Genomic DNA, 19,622 nt, shown 5'->3' on the forward strand with positions numbered 1-19,622 from the left:
TGGAGCTTTTTGTGCGACATACCACCCTCTCAGGGAAGGTGTCCGACGACGGTCGAAGAATGTGACCTGTGGTGCCTCTTTTATGACTAGACGACGGGGAGTGGTGTGACCTTGATCTTTTAACCTTCTTCCTTCGGGGACAGTCGCCTCTCAGCTCGTCTGACGAAGGTTTCTCTGACAGCATAGTCGATGGGTATTTTTGGAGGTGTTTACCTACCACCAATTTCCCCATTCGCTCCTTCAGAGCCTTTCCAATCATTGACTGGCACTTGGAGCAGTCCGAGGTCTTATGCTCCACCCCGAGACACCAGACAAACCTGGTGTGGGTCGGTGAACGACATCTTAGAATCACAGTCCCAACACTTCATCAACCCGGTCTTCACGGGTAGTAGGTGTCGAGGAAGAAGATATTATTGCGAAGAACAAAGGATGTGCGTAGTAGTTTCCCGAAGCGTTAGCTTACACAGAAAAACAGAACTGAAGCCAAAGGGTGCTGCCCCTGCTATATATGCCTTCGATAACATAATTCTCGAGACAGAGGCCCTCAAGGGACATCAAGTTGACTGCCTCAACGCACAACACCCTCAGCTGAAATTGTTTTCAGAAGCAGCTGAAGCTGGATATCGAATATCAAAGATGAGGAATATGTGGGAGGACACAATCCATTGGAAAGAACATTTTAAATATAATAGGCAATAGTCACCGTCATCCCTGTACAGGACTGTAAACTCATTAATGTTGGATTAGTCCGTCAGATTGCATAAAATATACGGCTTGATTTATTACCTTTTAGAAATGCATCCACTGCTGGTTAATCTCCCATTAATCTTCCATTACACGCCATCGGTTCCATGCGAAAATGCCCCCAGCATTAAAAAAATGTAGTCAGGCAATACAATCAATGCAAAGTGTGAAAATGTTGCCAGTAATAAGGTCGCCAAAAAAAGCAATTCTTAAAATGCACAAAAGTGCAAGGCTGTAACCCTAATAATGGCCCAAACCTTAAATAAAACCTCCACAATCAACCCAACTCCGCTCCTAAACCTTACCCAATTCTAATAGCTACCCTGAACTCTGACAGAACACTAACCCCTTAAGTGCGGTAAAGAATTTTATGTGCATGTTACTCAATACAAAATCAATGGAAAATCAACAGCGAACCTAATTCAGGCCTCATCACCAGCTCACCACAAAGTAGTCGTTGCCTTAACCCAAACCCTTCCTCTAATCCTAACCTTAGCCATACCCTCATCACCAGCCCTCCCCAACTTTCCTATCCATTTCTTTAGCACTTACCCAAACCATTACTCTATCAGGCCTAGTCTTACCATAACCCCTGCCCCAACACTTACCCTGACACTTAATCTACTCCAACGACTAACCAAACCCCCCCAGGCATCACCAGCCCTTCAACAACCATGCTGACCGCAATTCTTACCCTAATTCTATTCTAAATCTTTACTCTAATTCTTAGCCCCATCTTTAGCCCAACCCCAATTCTAACCCTAAACCAGGCAATCGCAAACCCACAAAACCCTCCTTAACAATAACAATTACCATAGCAGAACAACATTTTGGCTACTTTTCAGCTGCATTTTATGACTTTTTGCTTTTTTTCACCACAACTATTTTGCCAACTACATTTTTGCTGTCAACTTTTTCACTAGATACCAATTGCTCTCATACTCAAAGAGAGGCAAGTTCTTGCTATTCTTATACTGCCTTTTGGGGGCTGGAGCAAACATTTTGGGAATTTCCCATGCTTCATCTTCCTCATCAGAGACTCCCATTGTTGGTACAAGTTGCTCAAACTGGGTGCTTGAATTGCCCATGCTCATAATATGTACATCTTCTCCCCATGATCTTCTACACTCTTTAATACAAGAGATAATCATATTCAATATATGGTCTCCCTTATCCCCAGATACTCTTGTAGTAGATATGTAAGAGCAGAATCCTATTCCCACTGTGGACACGTACATGCATTTCCTGAAAAATCAGGGGAGTCTGAGACTGGGTTCAATAATACTGCACTGATACCAAGATCCACCCAAATAAAAAGACCGCCACACTGTCTGCCACCTGGCCCTTTCATGGCATTATGTTGCGAAACCTTTTAACACAATCAGCTGTGGTCCATGTTTCTTGGAAGATCATATTAGAACAGATAAAATGATACCAGCAACTATCAATATGGTTTTATGGCAAGACCTGCTATATTCCATGCCAAAAAGTAAAAGTCACTGTGTGCCATTGAAATTTGCAGAGGGGTTATAATGGCGAAACCGTGAACCGATTTTTCCTAGACTTGCAATCAGACATGGCTCGACTAGGAACTATACTCTATAGGCCTTAACCCTGGGGGACTCAGAGTGGGAGTACAGGTCTGCCAGTAGGACAGCATCCAATAGACGTAGGATTTCCTGAAACCCCAGAAGAGAAAGTACTTATCTGAGCTGTCTGGCATTATTAAAAGAAACATGTAAAGTTATACAGTGTGTAGTTAATCTCGAATGAAAGCAGATAACTTGAAGAGGACTCCCAACACTTGAACGTTCAGTACGAATCAGATGACGGGCTGTAGGGGTAGAGCGAAGGGAGACCCTTCCTGTTGGCCAAAGGATAAAATGACCCAAAACGACTAAGAGAACACTTAAGTGACTGCAGTTTTTCAAATTTAAATGGAAACTGCTTGAATGTTAATGAGGATTCCCAGCCTGACGACAGGGAATATCCAAACAGCATGTGAATCTTCAAAAAAGATCCAATGCTGGAGAATAACATGCACCCACACTAGTAGAAACTATTTCCACCCACCGACTCCCTCCCTGTATTTACAGCCTCTTTCCCTGCTTTCCATTCCTCCCATTACTTCACTCTTGCTCTTGTTCTGCGTTACAGCGAACCAGAATCTGGCTACTAGAGGTGGGGCCACAATATGACCTGGACAATGATCTGAGCTTTGAAACTCCACTGGTGATTAGGTGCAGTACACAAAAGCATAGTAAACGGCTGCTAAACTTACTAGAGGTCACAGTCGTTTATAAAAGTTAGGTGTCTCTTCAGCGACTTGCACACAACTATAGAGCAATTATAAACTGATCACTGTTGTCCACCTCAAGAAGATACAGCCAATTTCTGCACAATAAACTAATCAATGACAATGGTCTCAAATTTAAATATCAGGTCAATAGAATATCAGATCAACATTTCAATTTTTGGCATACCTTTGAGCATGAGGCCTCATTCCCATAGCAGAAATGTCTCCTGTAAACGGTGGTCTGCCAAATTGACTATTACCAGGAAATGGTCCACGATGGTCTTTGCTATGCATAGGGAATCTTTCACTTGATTGTGGCATAGCAGTCCGAATTATACCAGGGTAAGGTGGTGGGGGTCTGCTGAAAAGTTCATTCTGATGATTTAGATCATCTTGCTGCCAGTTCGAAGCAGGACCTGCCGGGGGAGAGGTGGCTGCATCCTGCATTCCCTTGTCTTGGCGTCCAGCGTTCTTGTTTTGTTGTTGTATCAAGAGACGTTCACGCAACATCTGGCGCTGGAAAAATAAACAACAGCAATTGATCATCTTAATTCCTAAAAATTGATGGGCAGTGGAAATGCATTATGGTTCCTTTCCAGATTAAAATAAGTAACTGAAAACAAAATTCAACTGTCATATTTCAAAACGCAACATGCTTAATTTCTTTAAGTTCTCTCTACACAAAAAAGAACAGCATTAGAACAATATTTTATTGTTGTAATCAACTGGCAACGCCACCTGCAAGTCCTGAACAGTATCCCCGTAGGGAAGCTTCTCGTTCCATACTTTTATTGACACTACATTTTTAATCTGTTTATTAGCAACAGAACTGATTGCACACCAAAGTAACCATCTATCAGTCACAGATCACAATGAAGTGCATCAACTAATTTACAGCCATTTACTTCAGTTAATAAATCAAAATTCAGGCCCTCTCAATCACTAACACCATAAGCCATCCAGAGGATAATGGAGGAGGAAAGCAGAGTAAAACTTGTGAAAAATAGGTTGACTCAAACAGAAAAAAACAACAACTCTCTAGCCTATGCTACAGGTGCAAAATCTGGAGTACATCAAGAACAAAACTGTCCACCCGGATGCATCCCCTGCCTACAACAAAATCTACATTAAAAAAAATACTGGAAAAGGTGAAGGTGGTTCTCCATCGTCTTCTAGAAACACCGTAGCAGCATCAGTTGAGTCTTGCAGGGTAATGAACTCTCACTAGTACCTCATTTCTTTAAGTATCTTTAAATCCAGCATTTCCATTATCTGCGAAAGCGTTTCAGGGCTCATCTCCGGGAAAAGACGTACTACTATCCTCCAAAAGTTACCTTTTTTCTCTTACTCATAACCCAGACAATGTGACTGTATTGCTCATTGCTCACCCTATCCCTGGTTTTGGGCAACTCATTGGAAGTTTGAATGTCATTACTACCATTGGGCAGAAGCCATCTCCCAGTGTCTCCATTAAATCAAATCAGTTGCAATTGGTAGCTGTAGGACATGTACCAATGACACAAATAGGAATGCCTCTTCTGTAGTTTTCCAACTGCTCCACTTTACATTCAGTCTCAACACCACGCGCTGTGCGCTGCAGGAATTGCTTACAAATCTTGCATTGCATCAGCTGACCTGTGAAACTATTGTATTTAGTGTCAGTAAGAAATAGGGATTGTTCTAACCAAGGGACCCTTACAGCATTAATGGCCTGTTGGGTAGCTTCTGTGTTGGTGGGCCAATCTGTGCTTAAGTTTTTGATGGTCCTCAGGAGCCTTTTCTCAACTCTGGTAAGCTCCAGCTCTTACTGAGGCTGCACAGGGGAAAGCTAGTCAGCCGTGTTCTTGCATCTACCAGACGAAAAGATAGTAATCCCAATCTCATTTTTTTGCACCATAAACAGTGTGATGAGGAGAGACGATGTCAAACACTACAAAATGTTTTTTTTATCACAGACAATACGACTCTTCACACTTGAAATATTGAGGTACCTTCAAATTGCTTCTCTGAATTGAGGGCAAAAACCGGCAAGGGTTAGTAACCAGATCTGCTCCATTAAAACAGAAACATTGGTTCCAGAATAAACAAATAAGGCCATGCTGGGATGACAAATCATACTTTCAAATACATGCCCACTGGCTGCAGAAATGTCCAGGTACCCCACTGATCCCATCCGTCACACTCTGCAGAGCTTGAGCACCGTATCCACCCTTCTTTGGCAAGCGCCAGTTCTCTTTGTGCTCAGGAGAAGTCTGACCACCAGCAGTGCCATCTTGTCTCTGCAGGTCGGTGGTTCAGAGGAGGAAAAATGCTCCCAAATGTCATGCCTGTACTCGCTCATCTCTAAAGTTTGTAACTTCAAAAGGTTACAGAGCACCTTCGCTCAAATCAGACTGAGTGATTGTCTTTTCTGGGCACTCTTGTGAGCAAGAGCGCGAAGCCTGCAAAAATAGAGGCCATCTTCGAGCTTTGTTTGTAAACTAATATTAGAAGTAAAAATAACACTGCAACCTTAGGTGTCGAGGCGTAGTCTGGCGTAACTAAGAGGAGAATGTGAAAAGCATGACTGAATTTTGTCATAATCCTCGCTGTATTCCGACATGTGCGGGTAGCCATGCCTGTGGCCAGCGTCCACCGGAGTGGTGCGTTTTACATACCTAGCAGATTCTGTGGTGATTTGTTGTTCGTGCGCCCAATCAGGTATTGGCTTCTTCAGTAGATTCATGCAGCTGCGATAAAACAGTTAGTTCACAGTCTTTGCTCCAACTATTTGCAACAAGAGGAGCACGGGGTGTACTTCTAGGTGGATAGCGTGGCGAGTCTACCCAGATATTGTGCGCTTACTGAACCTTTTCAGTTGTTACCTTTACCATGGGTGTTAGGGAGAATTCTCATAAATGTGCTAATTCCCTTCACCTTAGAGACCCTCAGCAACTTTGCTGGATTTTGAGGGCTTGATTATTTACCCGGACAGAGTGTAAGCCTTTTTTCCCACTCATGTGTTTTGATGTGTGTTTTACACTTGTGTTCTTTAATCATGGAGTTTTAGATAAACGCCATAGGCCTTATCTTTTCATGTGTGTTACACAGCACCATGACTGCAGTGACACAGGGATGTCTTTTAGACTTCCCAAATGTTTAAGTACATTCTCTGGGATAAACTACTGTTCCCCACAGAATGTAAAGTGAAATTGACTTTACTAGCCTTTTCCAAATTCCTAGACCCAGCACCATTTTACAATGGAGTGCTGGAGTGGTTACATAGTATCCCCTGTGTCTAAACACTCATGTAGCAGTCAAATGCTACCCTTTCCTATTGAAAAGGCTGGTGGCAGTGGTTTTACAACAAACTATCATGATTTTTCCGACCACTAACACCGGTAGCTAAAAATCACGTGAGTCATGTTTTTCAAGATGGCACCTTAAGCCCCATTTGTTTAAACGGGTCCCGGTCTTCTTTTTCCGCCATTTATTTTTGGAAAGGTCCTTCTAGTGTTTGTCTCTGCACGCCAAACCAGGTTTGGTCCCTTTGTTCGTGTCTCTTTGGTGGGCTTCAGGACTGAAGTCCGCCCTTGGCGTCTGAGTGTCTGGGGTGGGCAGGAAGTGAGGGAGGTGCCCACAACTCCCTGCGCTTAGTCTCCTAGGAGACTAAGATGCACTCTGGCGTGATTGGCTGGCTGACTGTACGGCAAAGACAACCCCCCTGCTGGGTGAGTGACAGCTAGGCTGGAATGAAAGGGAGAGAACTGTTTAAAAGGCGAGTCTTGTGGGCTGGAAGGCAGAGTCGACCACTGGAACAAAAGAACCGAAGACGAGCTGGAAGAGGACAGCAGCTGCAACACTGGATCGTTGTTTTGCCCGGTGAAGCCCTGGTGCAAGTCCGAATTGCCAAAGTACATTCGACAGAGAAGCTCCTTCAAGGACAGCTTCTACCTTTGAGTTGGTGGGACCAATCAACTCCTAAGACACCTGGATACCATTCTCAAGGCTGGTTAGGTTTAACCAGGGAGAGGGACACCAGTTTGTGTTCTTGAATCTACAGCTAGTGGAACTGAAGTGACCAACGTCCTCCCTCTTGTCCCTACGACTGAAGCCCAGGAACAGCGAGATCTGCAGAAACTGCCAGGAACCACGACTTCAGCAACATTTGTTTTCTTCATACAAAGGTACTGTGCCAACCCGATTGAGAGAACGCCACTCTTGCGGTGAAAGTTTGTGAAACTTTCCCAACTCGCAGGCCTAATCAGCTTGTGACACCACAAATGATTCTTTTTCATTTAAACTACTTATGAGAACGTTTGCAAAGACTTTACTGTTTGATTCCAGAACTGCTTTCTCCTATCCAGAACAGTAGCCCATTGAATTTGGCCTGGCCTATTGACTTGAATTGACCTATTCTGGTGAACTGAAACTATTTGCACTGCCTAGAAAGTATATGTAATCTATTCTACTTACTTTTGTCCTTTTTGCTCACTGCTAAGTAACTGAACTGCCATTTGGCTCCTTTTTCAGGGGAGCCCAAAACATTTGTATTGTAGTGTATTGGTATATAATTTTAAGTGGTCTTCTAGTGAAATGTTTTACAAATTATTGTGTAATAAATGAATAAGTGTTTTACCAAGAAACCTTGAATATAAGTGTCTACTTCAACCACTGTGATTGAAAGTCCTCTGTGAAACTACTTGTACTGATCACATTCACTCTTGAGATAAGCCTGACTGCTCAGCCCGCTACCAACAAACTGTATGGTACAGACTTATACCAAAAGCTGGTCTTGCTAACACCTGTAGTCCTAATTGTGTGTGGTGGTCCCAGAGGGTACTGCATGCAATTATGCCTAACACTGGGCAGCCCATACTATAGTTTCATAAATGCACAATACCAGCCCATCCCTCAAATCCTTCCAGTGCGATTCCGTAGCTAGTTCTTGATTGCCCTCCTTAAGTAATGCACGAGAGCCCTCTCCACCCCCCAATCTGGCATTATGGCGCGAGACATGGCCGTGGCTCAATTCCTCCCATGATAATTCCCTGCACTGCATCCCAATCTATCATGATTCTATCACAACCACTTTGGGACGGAATTGTCTGTTTTCTCGTACATGTTAGGCGCAGTGACTTATCAATCATGTGACATTTCATATATGAAGGGTTGGGTTTCAGCTAGTGGTGCTTGTGGGAAACCAGGGTCATAATTGGTGTATGATATTGCGTGTGGTCTGGGCCGCCGCAATAGCTACCAGTGTCGCCAGGTGCTGAGGTTGGGACCGTCGAGAACGCGTCCGGGGCAGCCTTGTGCTGAGTGTTACCATGTTCGGATTGGGAATTGGAAGGTTAAGGGAGGGGTTTCAGGTTAATGCGGCAAATAGCCAGGTTGTAAGGACTTTTTTGGAAGGAAAGTGATATAACTTTGCTTTCATCCTTCTTTGCATTTACCCCGCTGTACAAAGCCATTGTGCAAATCTGTAATGCCACTTTATACACTCGACCTAGAATATAAAAAAACTGTGGGGCCGAATAAGTAGCCTATTTGCAGCCTTTTTGCGAGCCATCCTGCGAGTAAGCTGCAATCAACTCATTTGGCAGCGCCACAGCCTTAGGCAAGATGTTGAGATACACGGCTCTGATACACCAGCTGTAGCCGCGTGATCAAATAATGGGGTAGACAGGAGGTTCACGCCCCCGATGACTTATGCAGAACTAATTTGTTCTTGCTGCACGGTGTACAGCCGTCCTTCGCTAGAAACAAGGTGAGACGCTAGTGAGGCAACGTGGTTTTTCACACAGGTAGGCGGGGGGGGGGGGGGGAGTCGTTAGCATGCGCTGGCTCTATTACAACAGCGGCCCCCATTGCGAATCTAGAATGAGATGAACAATATGGCCAGCTACAAGGCATACATGTCAGATTCATTCTGCCATTTAAGACTATAAGAAGCACTTATTAATACACGCAATGCACAAATCATACATTCAGCACAAAACATACGTGCAGGCTCAACCGCCAGTACACACCAGCCTTCAGGCAGCAACCAGCGGCTGACTAGGTAGGTGCTTATAAAAATTATTATACTGGATTTTCATTCACTGATACCCCGAGGGAGCACAAGTACACCAATGTTGAAATCCTTAGTGCATGCGCACACAACTGGAAGCTGGATGCCTCATCCCCTCCCCTTCACAACCTTATTTGTCCCCCCCCCCCTCCCTCTCACAAAACTCCCCTCCCCATTTCCTGCTCTGAAGTACAGGCCTCTGTAATGCTGAAGGCACCTTACGATCTTGTTGAAAAGAAACAAGCATATACTTGTATGTCAAACAAGTACGGCACATACTATGACGACAACGTCTAAGGTATTATAGTACAGCATTTGGGAGTAACCCATTGCTTTCCCATTCTGTCTCCTTATAGGGGACGGAGGTGACCAACGTATTTGCACATGCAGATATTTCTTAGAGTAACACCATACATCCAGAAGTAATCGGTCCTGACGAAGATGACATTATCCACAAGTTGCCATTGAAACCGGTCAACAATATAGATCGTGAGCTTGTCTCACAATTATCACGATGTCCACAGAATAGGTCTGGGACACGCTAGCAATCAGATACATTCACTGGTTGTGAGAATTACTTTAAGGTTATCCCTACACAGAGGGACATTTTAATACCCAAGAGTACCATTTGTTATCGTCTGAAGCCTTCGGGCCGGAGGGTGAATAAAATCAAAAAATCCCATCAGTGTTCCAACAGACACAGAAGAGACGTGATCTTATCTAGTCTCGCCTTCTCTTTGGCACACTTTTGGGTTTTTATTTGAAAGCACAATCCAATGAATGTGAAAAGTGGCGAAGACGGACAGATCCTCTCCCACTATCCCTATTAGATAGGCGGCGCACCACAGGCCACCTAGGGAGAGCACCACCGCCACCCCCCCACCCCCGACAGGGCCAGGGTGTTGTTCTTTCGGGGACAGCTTGAATGATCAATTGGTTTGCCTGCACGTACGAGAATGCTATGGTGATGTAAAATAGTTGCTCCCATAACTGAAATCTCCTGAGAGCCAGCGGAATGAACGGAATTGGCGGGAACACATTAAGAAAATGTAATGTCCAGTGGACTTCGATGCGTCCCTTCCACCCCCAAGAGCTCCCGGATTAAGAAATACCCTGGAGCAGAAAACCACTCCCTTTCTATTCACTCTGGAAGTGAAGAGATCCAAAAGAGGAGTTCCCCAGTGGGAGAAATCTCCAGACATTCCTGGTAAAAGTTCCCTAACATGGAAGGCTGAGGTCTGTCTACTCAAGGCATCCAGCAAGATGGGAAGCAGTCGCCTTTTTAAATAATCAAACCCAAGTACTGTGTTCCCAAAGCATACAAAGTGTGCAGTGCAACTATATATAGTAACTCTGACACCATGTACGGCGCATAGGGGAGCAGCTGATGCAGAGCTGCCCTGCGCCCCCTGGTGATAGAAAAATGTCTGAAGATGGGTTATGCTATGATACATATATTGGGGATCCAAATGAGGAAGAAATCTATTGGCATTTCAAGAATAGGGAGTGGTGAACAAACAAGGTCTAAAAGTGCAAGGCTTCTTGGCCAAATCCCCACGCACAGCTGCAGGTGGTTTCATTAACACTAGAGGACTTGGTGCGAAATGTCAGTGTTAAATGGAAGGACTGTCTAATTGGGAGGGGGCCATGGTTTCAGTATTTAAGTCATGTCGTAATGCAAAGCATTCTACAGTGTTTGCACACTGATCTGGGCAGACCTATAGGGAGCAGATTGCATAAAATACAGGTTGGGCTAGGTGTCCAAGGCGCCAGCCCGTGATGGGTTAGATGGCATGTTGACAAGACCCACCTATGTGCTCAAAGATCAACTTCTGAAAGGCTTCAAGCCCTCCCTCTAACAGAAATGGCAGAAATGGACAAGTTTCACAGCTTCAAATATCTCACCAAATGTAGTCATTCATTCCCCCTTGGAGGTAGGAAAGAACCACTAACTTTCAGGCTACTCGAGCAGAAGCAGTGCAGAACAGCATTTAAGCACTGCAGAGCCTGGACATTAACCATTTCCAAGCCCTGGACTGAGCTTGTATGTGTTCAATGGCAGGTCAAAGCAGAACGCTTTCCTCCACCAGCAGCACTGAAGCTGCTGGCGCCTTGGCTAGGATGTATAAGCATCTTTTGCTGGATTCCTTCCACTGCTTCAGAGTAGAGGAGCTAGTGGTGAACAGCGCCAGCACTAATGCAGGTGGTGATTCTGTGGAGTCTGAGGCAGATTTCCATAAGTCACACTGCAGTTTCTTGTATAATGAAGGGGAGTGGCATTTAGAAAGAGTAGGACTGAGAGAAACCTACTGTATTTTCCTCTTGTACTACTAATTATTCTTTCTGCCAGATACCTTACTGGGCTGGGATTCCTTTGGCCTGTTGGTAGTGGGACTGGAGCTTTTCTCCTTTTGTGGCAAAAGGCTCAGATGGAGCCAGACACCAACATGTTCTGCTCTTCTGCAGAGCAGTGACTAGCTTGGCAACATGCTCTTTAATGAACTGAGGAAGCACAGATAGATTTGCTTGAGCCAAAAATGTGGCCTAATGGCGCTCTTTGGGTCCAGAACCAACAGAGAAAAAGCGCCACTATGGGTATGACACCGCCATGGGCTTTGCAGAAACCTTAAACAGAAAAAGTTCCAAGTTAGGGAACTCCCGTCCCCTGCACACTTTCAATAGCTCAATAGATGAGCCCAACTGAGTAGATCTCTAGTCAATTAGACCAGGGCCAAATTCTCTTTTCAAACATGGTTTACATTTCTAACATTAGATGGCCTAATGTTCTTACAAAAAGTAAGAGTACTTCTCTTCATCAGGGGCGTAATCTACTTTAAAATTTTATCTACAGAATAAAATTAAAACGTATCAATATTAAATTCTATAATGATCACATGTGATAAGTTATTATTCCATAATGTGCTAAACTTCTAATTATTCATAACTGGAATAGTCAAGTAATCTGAATTTTAAAAAATGCAAATAGTTTTTGTTGATCATATCACATGGTTAATTTGACCACAACATCTAAGTTTATCAATATCATCTTATTTGAGAGATGAACAAGTTATTCTCTTACCTGGTAACATTCTTTCGATGGGATAGTCCGACGACGTATTCCATATCTATGACATATAATCACCACAGCTGTGCTGCTTCGGGAAAATCTTCGGCGTCTGCGTCGATATGCTGCCCTCGAGGACCTCCTCCGACGGCCGACGTCACTGGATGTTATAAGTAGGACGCACGACGCCCGTAGCCTCAGTTGTAGTTTTTTCCCCAGAACGTGTGGCACCCGTCTTCTGCCAGTCTGACACACAAAGCCATGCGGCAACGTAAGCTGCAATCGCATAAGAAATTCTGTAGCAGGGAAGGCAGGGAGGGAGCGATATGGAATACATCGGACCATCCCATCGGAAGAACGTTCCCAGGTAAGAGTAATTTGTTCTTCGAGGGGATTGGGTCCTCCGACATATTCCATATCTATGACAGACTCCCAAAGCAGTACCAATGCAAGGAGGTAGGAAAAGAATTTGGAAAACAGAAATTAGAATGCCCAATCAAATTGTGGAGTAAAGGACCGCCTTGCCAAAGGCCAGATCCTGCCCACGGATGGAATCGAGGGAGTAGTGACGTACGAAGCCCAGGTGGCTGCATCACAGATGTTACGAATAGGAACACCCCTCTGTAGGGCAGTAGAGGCAGCCATACCCCTGGTAGAATGGGCCCGTAAGCCGACCGGTGGGGTCCTTACCCGCCAAGCGGTAACACTCAGATAGCCAAAATAATCCAGCGAGACAAAGTCTGTTTCGTCACAGCTTGTCCCAAATGCTTTCCAGTGTAACCAATGAATAGTCCACTCTGACCCGGGACGTGCGTGAAATATAAAAGCTTAACGCTCTCCTAGGATCAAGCCTATGGAGCCTCTCCTCTTCCTTACCAGGATGTGGAGGAGGATTAAACGCCGGAAGAACAACCTTCTGGCCTAAATGAAATTCCGACACCACCTTCGGAAGAATGGAAGGACGAACTCTAAGGACAACCCTGGCCTTACGAAACACAGTGAAGGGTGGCTTAACTGAAAGTGCCTGTAACTCACTCACTCTACGAGCGGAAGTGACCGCAACCTAAAATACAGTTTTAAGAGTTAACAGTCTCAAAAGGTATGAATGCAAAGGCTCAAACGGAGCACCCATCAGAAACTTGAGAACAAGGTTCAAATCCCAACCGGGCACCTGGAAAGGTGATGGAGGGAACACATTAGTGAGCCCTTTCAGAAATTGAGAAATTAAAGGAATTTCAAAATAGGAACATTCTTCAGACAAGCGCTTAAATATGGACAGCGCCGCCAGGTAACCTTTAACGTTACCCACTTGCAAGCCCCTGTGGGCCAAAGAAAGCAAAAAAGACAGAACCATGGGAATGTCACATGCAAAAGGATCCACATTCTTAACCCTACAACAGTCGCAGAACTTGAGCCAACGGCAACGGTACAGGGACTTTGTTGCTGGCCATCTGGCCGAGAGCAACACCTCCATCACGTCTTCAGGGAGGTCCCAATCCTTATACCTCAACCTTTCAGAAACCAAGCGTGGACGTTGAGGGATCTGACCTCTGGATGGGGAACCTGACCCCCCTCCCGTGAGAGCAGAACGTCTCGGTAGGGAAGATGACGTGGAGGGCAGATGGACAAGTCGAGAAGGTCCGGGTACCACGTCCTCCGGCCAGGAGAGCCAAAACGGTGCCCCCTTCATCAGATTGCCTTCGACAGCCCACCACAGAAGGTCCTGGGCGACTGAGGACGGCACCTGAACAGGGTCCGACATCCTCCTGGAGGACTGAGACCACTGGAGCTTGAGTGCCCATTGCAAAGATCTCACCCGCAACCTGGCCTCTGGCACCAGAAGAATGCAGGATGCCATGAGGCCGAGCAATCTCAAGAACTCGAATGCTGGGAGACTCCGGGCAAGCTGAAACTTGTGTACCATCTGCTGAATGTGATGAGCCCTCACCTGGGGAGGAAAACGCTGCCCCAGGGACGTGTCGAGCACTGCTCCGATGTACTGGAGCCGCTGTGTTGGTGTCGAATGGGACTTCTTTAAATTGAGGGAGAAGCCCAGCCTGTGAAGGGAGTGGCAGGTGACTGACAGATGCTCCAGGACTAGCTTGGGAGAGCGCACCCTGATCAACCAATCGTCCAGGTAGGGGTAGACGTGAATCCCCCCTTTCCTGAGGTGCGCTGCCACCACTACCATGAGCTTGGTGAAGAGCCTCGGGCGGAGGTCAATCCGAACGGCAGGACCCGAAACTGAAAGTGCGAGTCACCAACCGCGAACCTCAGGTACTTCTTGTACTTTGGATGAATCGGCACATGAAAATAAGCGTCCTTGAGGTCAAGAGACACCAACCAGTCCTGAAGTTGAAGGGCCTGGAGGACTTGAGAGAGAGTAACCATCTTGAGCTTGTCCTTCCTGAGGAGTTTGTTCAAACCGCGCAAGTCCATGATGGGTTTCAATCCCCCGTCTTTCTTGGAAATCAAAAAATAAGGGGAATACCATCCCTTGTTCCTCTCCACTACAGGCATCAGTTCTATGGCGCCTTTCTCCAGCAGGGATTGAATTTCCGGCTCAAGGAGCAGATCCGGACTCTTCAAAGAGAGATTCCCCGGTGGTTTGTCTTGAGGCCTCTGCCGGAAAGGAAGACAGTAGCCGTGGGTTATGATCTCCAGAACCCACACATCTGAAGTAATGGCGCACCACTCTGCAAGATGCTGCGCCAGCCTTCCCCCAACCAGCGAACCATGGGACATGGCCTCATGACTGAGCTGAAGTGGCTGCGGCGTTGCCTGAGGGCAAAGAGGCAACAGCCCGAGCGGCCTTGGCACCTCGAGTACCTTGTTTTCCACCTTTGGCACTCCTACTGTGGCCCCTCTGACTGGCAGCTCCTCTCGCTTTATCAAAGGATGAGTAATAACGAAAGGAACCTCCCCTCCATTGCTGTCCCCTAGGACGAAAAGGCGGAGGTTGGCGAACTGCAGCGCCTAATGACTTTGTTGCAGCTTTGGAGGTCTGCAACCTCTCAAGGCTCTCGTCAGCCTTGCTGCCAAAAAGATGTTCCCCGTCAAAGGGCATGTTGAGGAGCCGGGCCTGCACATCAGGAGCAAACCCCGACTTCCGCAACCATGCAAACCTGCGTATCACGGTGCTCACCGCCATGGACCGGCTGATGCAATCTGCCATGTCCAAACCCGACTGAACAGCCTCACACATGGCATCCTTGCCATCCTGAACCATGGCAAGGAAACCATCCCGTTCATCCCCTTCGGGAATATGTTCAGCTGCTAAGTTCCACAGAGTGTGCGTGAAACGTGACAAGGCACATACAGAGTTTCCCGCCTGAAGCGCCATACCCCTGAAGAAAACACTTTCTTTGCCCAGCCGTCAAAACGCTTGTCATCCCTATCAGGAGGGATGGTAGGATACGACGCCTGCCTTGCCGGGGCCGTAGCTGCCTGCACCACCAAACTCTCTGGAGTGGGGTGCTTGGTCAAGTAGCAGGGGTCACTACTGGCTGGGCGGTATTTTCACGGCAAAGACTTGCCCACTGCCGGGAGACTCTCCGGAGCAGTCCAAGCCGCCGCCACCCTCCTCCTCCTCTGTAGAGCCATATGGAACGGCAGTACCGGGTCAGTTGGTGGCCCTTGGTCGAGGATATCCGTAAGGTCATCCTGAAGAAAATCCCCTGGGGGAGCAGACCATCCCAAGTACTCAGTGACCTTGGACATAAGGCGCCGGTATGAGGAGTCGGCATGAGTGCCAGGCTCAGGCCTACAAAACTTCTCCTCCGGAGAGGTGTCAAGCCCACTGCCATCGTGCAAGGATTGCTGCGGGTCTTCAATTTGGCTATGGCCCGAGAAAATCTCGTCCGGTACCGTACCTGGAACCATGCCATCATCAGAGCCCTCATCCACCTCTGAAATAAACTCAAGCTGGCGGAAAGAAGGCACAGAATGTGGAACAAAGCCATGCTTGGCCTTTGCTAGAGCCTTTCTAGGCGGTTCCACCGAGCCCCGGAGAACCCCCGTCGAAACAGCCTCGAAAGGCGTCGAGTGAATCGGCGTCGACTCCGAACGCGGCACCGACAGCATCGATGGCGCCGACAGTCCTCGAGGCCGGGACACTGAGTGTGCACCTCGACAGCCGGGGCGCCGATGGCGTCGGCGACTTCTTCGAAGGCGGGGCCTCGAAAGAGTCAGTCGACGACCTCGGCGCCAACGTCTTCCTAGAAGACACCACAGGTTCACACGGTCTCAAGCGTGTCGAAGACCGGGACCTGGAACGGGCATGCTGAGAACGATTCCCCTTGTCCGAGCGGGACCTCTCCCGCGAATCGTGACGACCACCCGAGCCCGAAGGCATGCGAGCGGTGTCTCTCGACCTATCATGACCGACCCCACTCAGAGGAGCGGAAGGACCAATTCCCTGCGATTCGAGAATCGCCAACATTTTCTTCCCGAAGGAAGCCCATTCCTCCGGGGTCGCATGCTTGTAAGCGACCCACCGACGGGTGGAGTCCTCGGAAGAGGACGGGGAAGGCGACCGGTGATGGCGCTTCCGGGAGTGCCTCGAAGACAACGACGTGGAGAGTGACCCCTCAAATCGTCCGTCGAAAGCCCGGCAGACCTCGACTTCGGTGGCTTGAACACCTTACCTACCGATAACAACTTCTTGCGCTCCCACAAGGCTTTTGACGTGAGCGACTGGCAGTCGACACAGTCATCCCTATCATGGGCCTTCCCGAGGCACCAGAGGCAGGTGTTGTGCGAGTCCGTAACCGACATCTTGGACCCACAGTCCCCGCACTTCTTAAAGCCTGGACGCGGTGTGGAAGACTAGGCAGAGAACTTCACGAAGAAAGTACTTCACAATACGAAACAGGTTTGAAGAACCGAGAAAGACCAGGAACTCCAAAGAGTCGAGGCACGCCGAGATCTCCGAAGAGAACATGTTCGCGGAAAAAAAACAGAACTGAGGCTACGGGCGTTGTGCGTCCTACTTATAACATCCAGTGACGTCGGCTGTCGGTCCTCGAGGGCGGCGTATCAACGTCATCGACGCAGGACGCAGACGCCGAAGATTTTCCAAAGCAGCACAGCTCTGGCGATTACATGTCATAGATTTGGAATACGTCGGTCGAAGGACCCAATCCCCTCGAAATCACGGTTTGATCCAAAATATTTCTGAAATACATGCCCAAAAAACAATCAATTAATTTAAAAAGTTTCTAATAGAGTCATCTAGTTCAGCAGTTCATTACATTAATGAGTTAGCAGTTCATTACATTAATGAGTTTAATCTTGATTAAACTCATTAATGTAATGAACTACATTGAAATGTTAGAAATTGAAACCTTGTTTGAAAAGAGAATTTGGCTCTGGTCTAATTGACTAGAGATCTACTTTAAACTGCTGGGCTCCTCTATATTCAGCTATTGAAAGTGTGCAGGGGATGGAAGTTCCCTAACTGGGAACTTTTCCTGTTTTTGTTTAATTTTCAACCCATATGCCAGGTTTAATTCTCATCTCCTCTGCACCACAAGTTTTAAAAAAACAGACAAAATTCTAAGATTAACAAGAGACATTATTGTCAAAACATCTATTGTAATAATAGGAGTGCTGGGTGCTTACATGTTGGATTCTTTGCGGAAACCTTGTCAGGCCTGAAGCTGGACACCACTACTGGAGTTACGACAGAGGCAAAGAAACACAAAGTAGTGCAATTTCAAGGCAGAGTACAATCCATAGAAAAAAGGAACAAGTTACTTACCTGTAGCTGTTGTCCTCCAGCATGGGTCTGGCATGGATTCACATGCTCATGAATATTCCCCGCCGTCAGGCCGGGAATCCTCGGTATAGAAAAAATCAGTATCAGTTTTGTTTCTGATCTGTCTTTCTCAGTAGTAACCAATCACTGGTCTCTGGGTCATACTGCCCCCAGGCAATGACTGCCCACTCCCTAAGCCCCACCCCTGGCAGCCATCCTCAGATTTGGTAGCACGTGAAGTGGCAGTATGACCAAGTGAAGAGCCGCAGAGGGGTAGGCGGGAGGGTTCGCATGTGAATCCATGCCAGACCCATGCTGGAGAACAACAGTTACAGGTAAGTAACGTGTTCCTTCTCCAGCATGGGGTCCGGCATGGATTCACATGCTCATGAATATAAGAATACATAGCAGTATACACATGCACAACCATGGGAGGTGGCAAAAGGCTCAATATCAAGCAATACAACAACTCAACATTAAGCAACTCTTACCTCCTCATCAGGCTCACCTTAGGCGAACAGGTCGCGCAGCATTGCCTGGCCGACTCTGGACTCCTCCCTGGAATCCCGGTCGACGCAGTAGAATCTCGTGAAGGTGTGCGTCGACCTCCACGTAGCAGCCCTGCAGATGTCGAGCAGGGGCACACCAGACAGGAACGCCGTAGTAGCAGCGATCGCTCTGGTCGAATGGGCCCTCGGACGGCCTGGCAACGGTCGGTTTGCCAACCAGTGACAGTGCATGATGCAGCCGGAGAGCCATCTGGAAATGGAAGTCTTCGAGAGAGCCTTCCCTTGATTCACAGGTCCAAAGTTCACAAACCGCTGTGATGTCTTCCGAAAACTCTTCGTGTGGTCCACGTAGAACTTCAGCGCTCTAGCTACATCCAGCGAGTGCAGAGTCCTCTCAGCCGGCGACAAAGGCGACGGGAAGAAAACTGGCAACACCAAGGGCTCGTTGAGGTGGAAGTCCGACGGCACCTTGGGCATGAAGGAGGAATGCGTCCTCAGCACCACCCTCGTGTCGTGAAAAGTCAAGTATGGAGGCTTGCAAGACAGGGTCTGAATCTCTCCCACTCGTTGTGCAGAGGTGATGGCCACGAGGAATGCTGTCTTCCACGACAAAAACTTCAACTGCACTGAATGCATAGGCTCGAATGGGGCCCCCATGAGCCTAGTCAGCACCACGTTGAGCTCCCACTCCAGAGCAGGGGCCTTCACCGGCGGGAATGATTGTAACAGTCCTTTCATAAATTCCTTCACCAGTCGATGAGACCACAAGGACGCCCGTCCTGTAGTTCGGGTGTAACGTGAGACGGCAGCCAGATGTACCTTGATGGAAGCGTGAGATAGGCCAGCCTTGGCCAAGGACAATAGGTACGGCAATACTTGAGGGGCCGTAACCCGCAGAGGGTTAATCTTCTGTGCACGGCACCAGACAGAGAACCTCTTCCATTTGTGTCTGTAGCACTTGAGAACCTCTCTGCAGTCGGCCGGGATGTTGTATCCTCCAAACTCTAGTGCTGCAGCAGCCAGGTCTGCAAGTTCAGCAACTCTGGTTCGTGATGAAGAATGGCGCCTCCTTCTCTGGAGAGAAGATCCGCGTCCGTCGGCAGCTTGACTGGTGTGGACGCTGACAATTCCAGAAGGTCCGGGAACCAGATCTGCCTCAGCCACGCCGGTGCGACGAGGATCATTCTGCACCGGGACCT

At 47.4% G+C, this 19,622-nt stretch overlaps 1 protein-coding gene across 7 annotated transcripts in view; it reads right to left on the reverse strand.

Moving 5' to 3' along the window:
* Positions 1 to 19,622, reverse strand: part of KMT2C (lysine methyltransferase 2C) — a 2,745,351-nt gene that overhangs the window by 1,053,836 nt on the left and 1,671,893 nt on the right. For all 7 annotated transcript variants that reach the window (XM_069647923.1, XM_069647922.1, XM_069647921.1 and 4 more), the window contains one exon: positions 3,228 to 3,556. In XM_069647923.1, coding sequence (XP_069504024.1) covers positions 3,228 to 3,556 — 329 coding nt within the window. The remainder of the gene's footprint in view (positions 1 to 3,227; positions 3,557 to 19,622) is intronic.

Source organism: Ambystoma mexicanum, chromosome 2q, assembly GCF_040938575.1.
Source record: "Ambystoma mexicanum isolate Mex_15411 chromosome 2q, UKY_AmexF1_1, whole genome shotgun sequence".
NCBI classification, from domain to species: Eukaryota; Metazoa; Chordata; class Amphibia; order Caudata; family Ambystomatidae; genus Ambystoma; species Ambystoma mexicanum.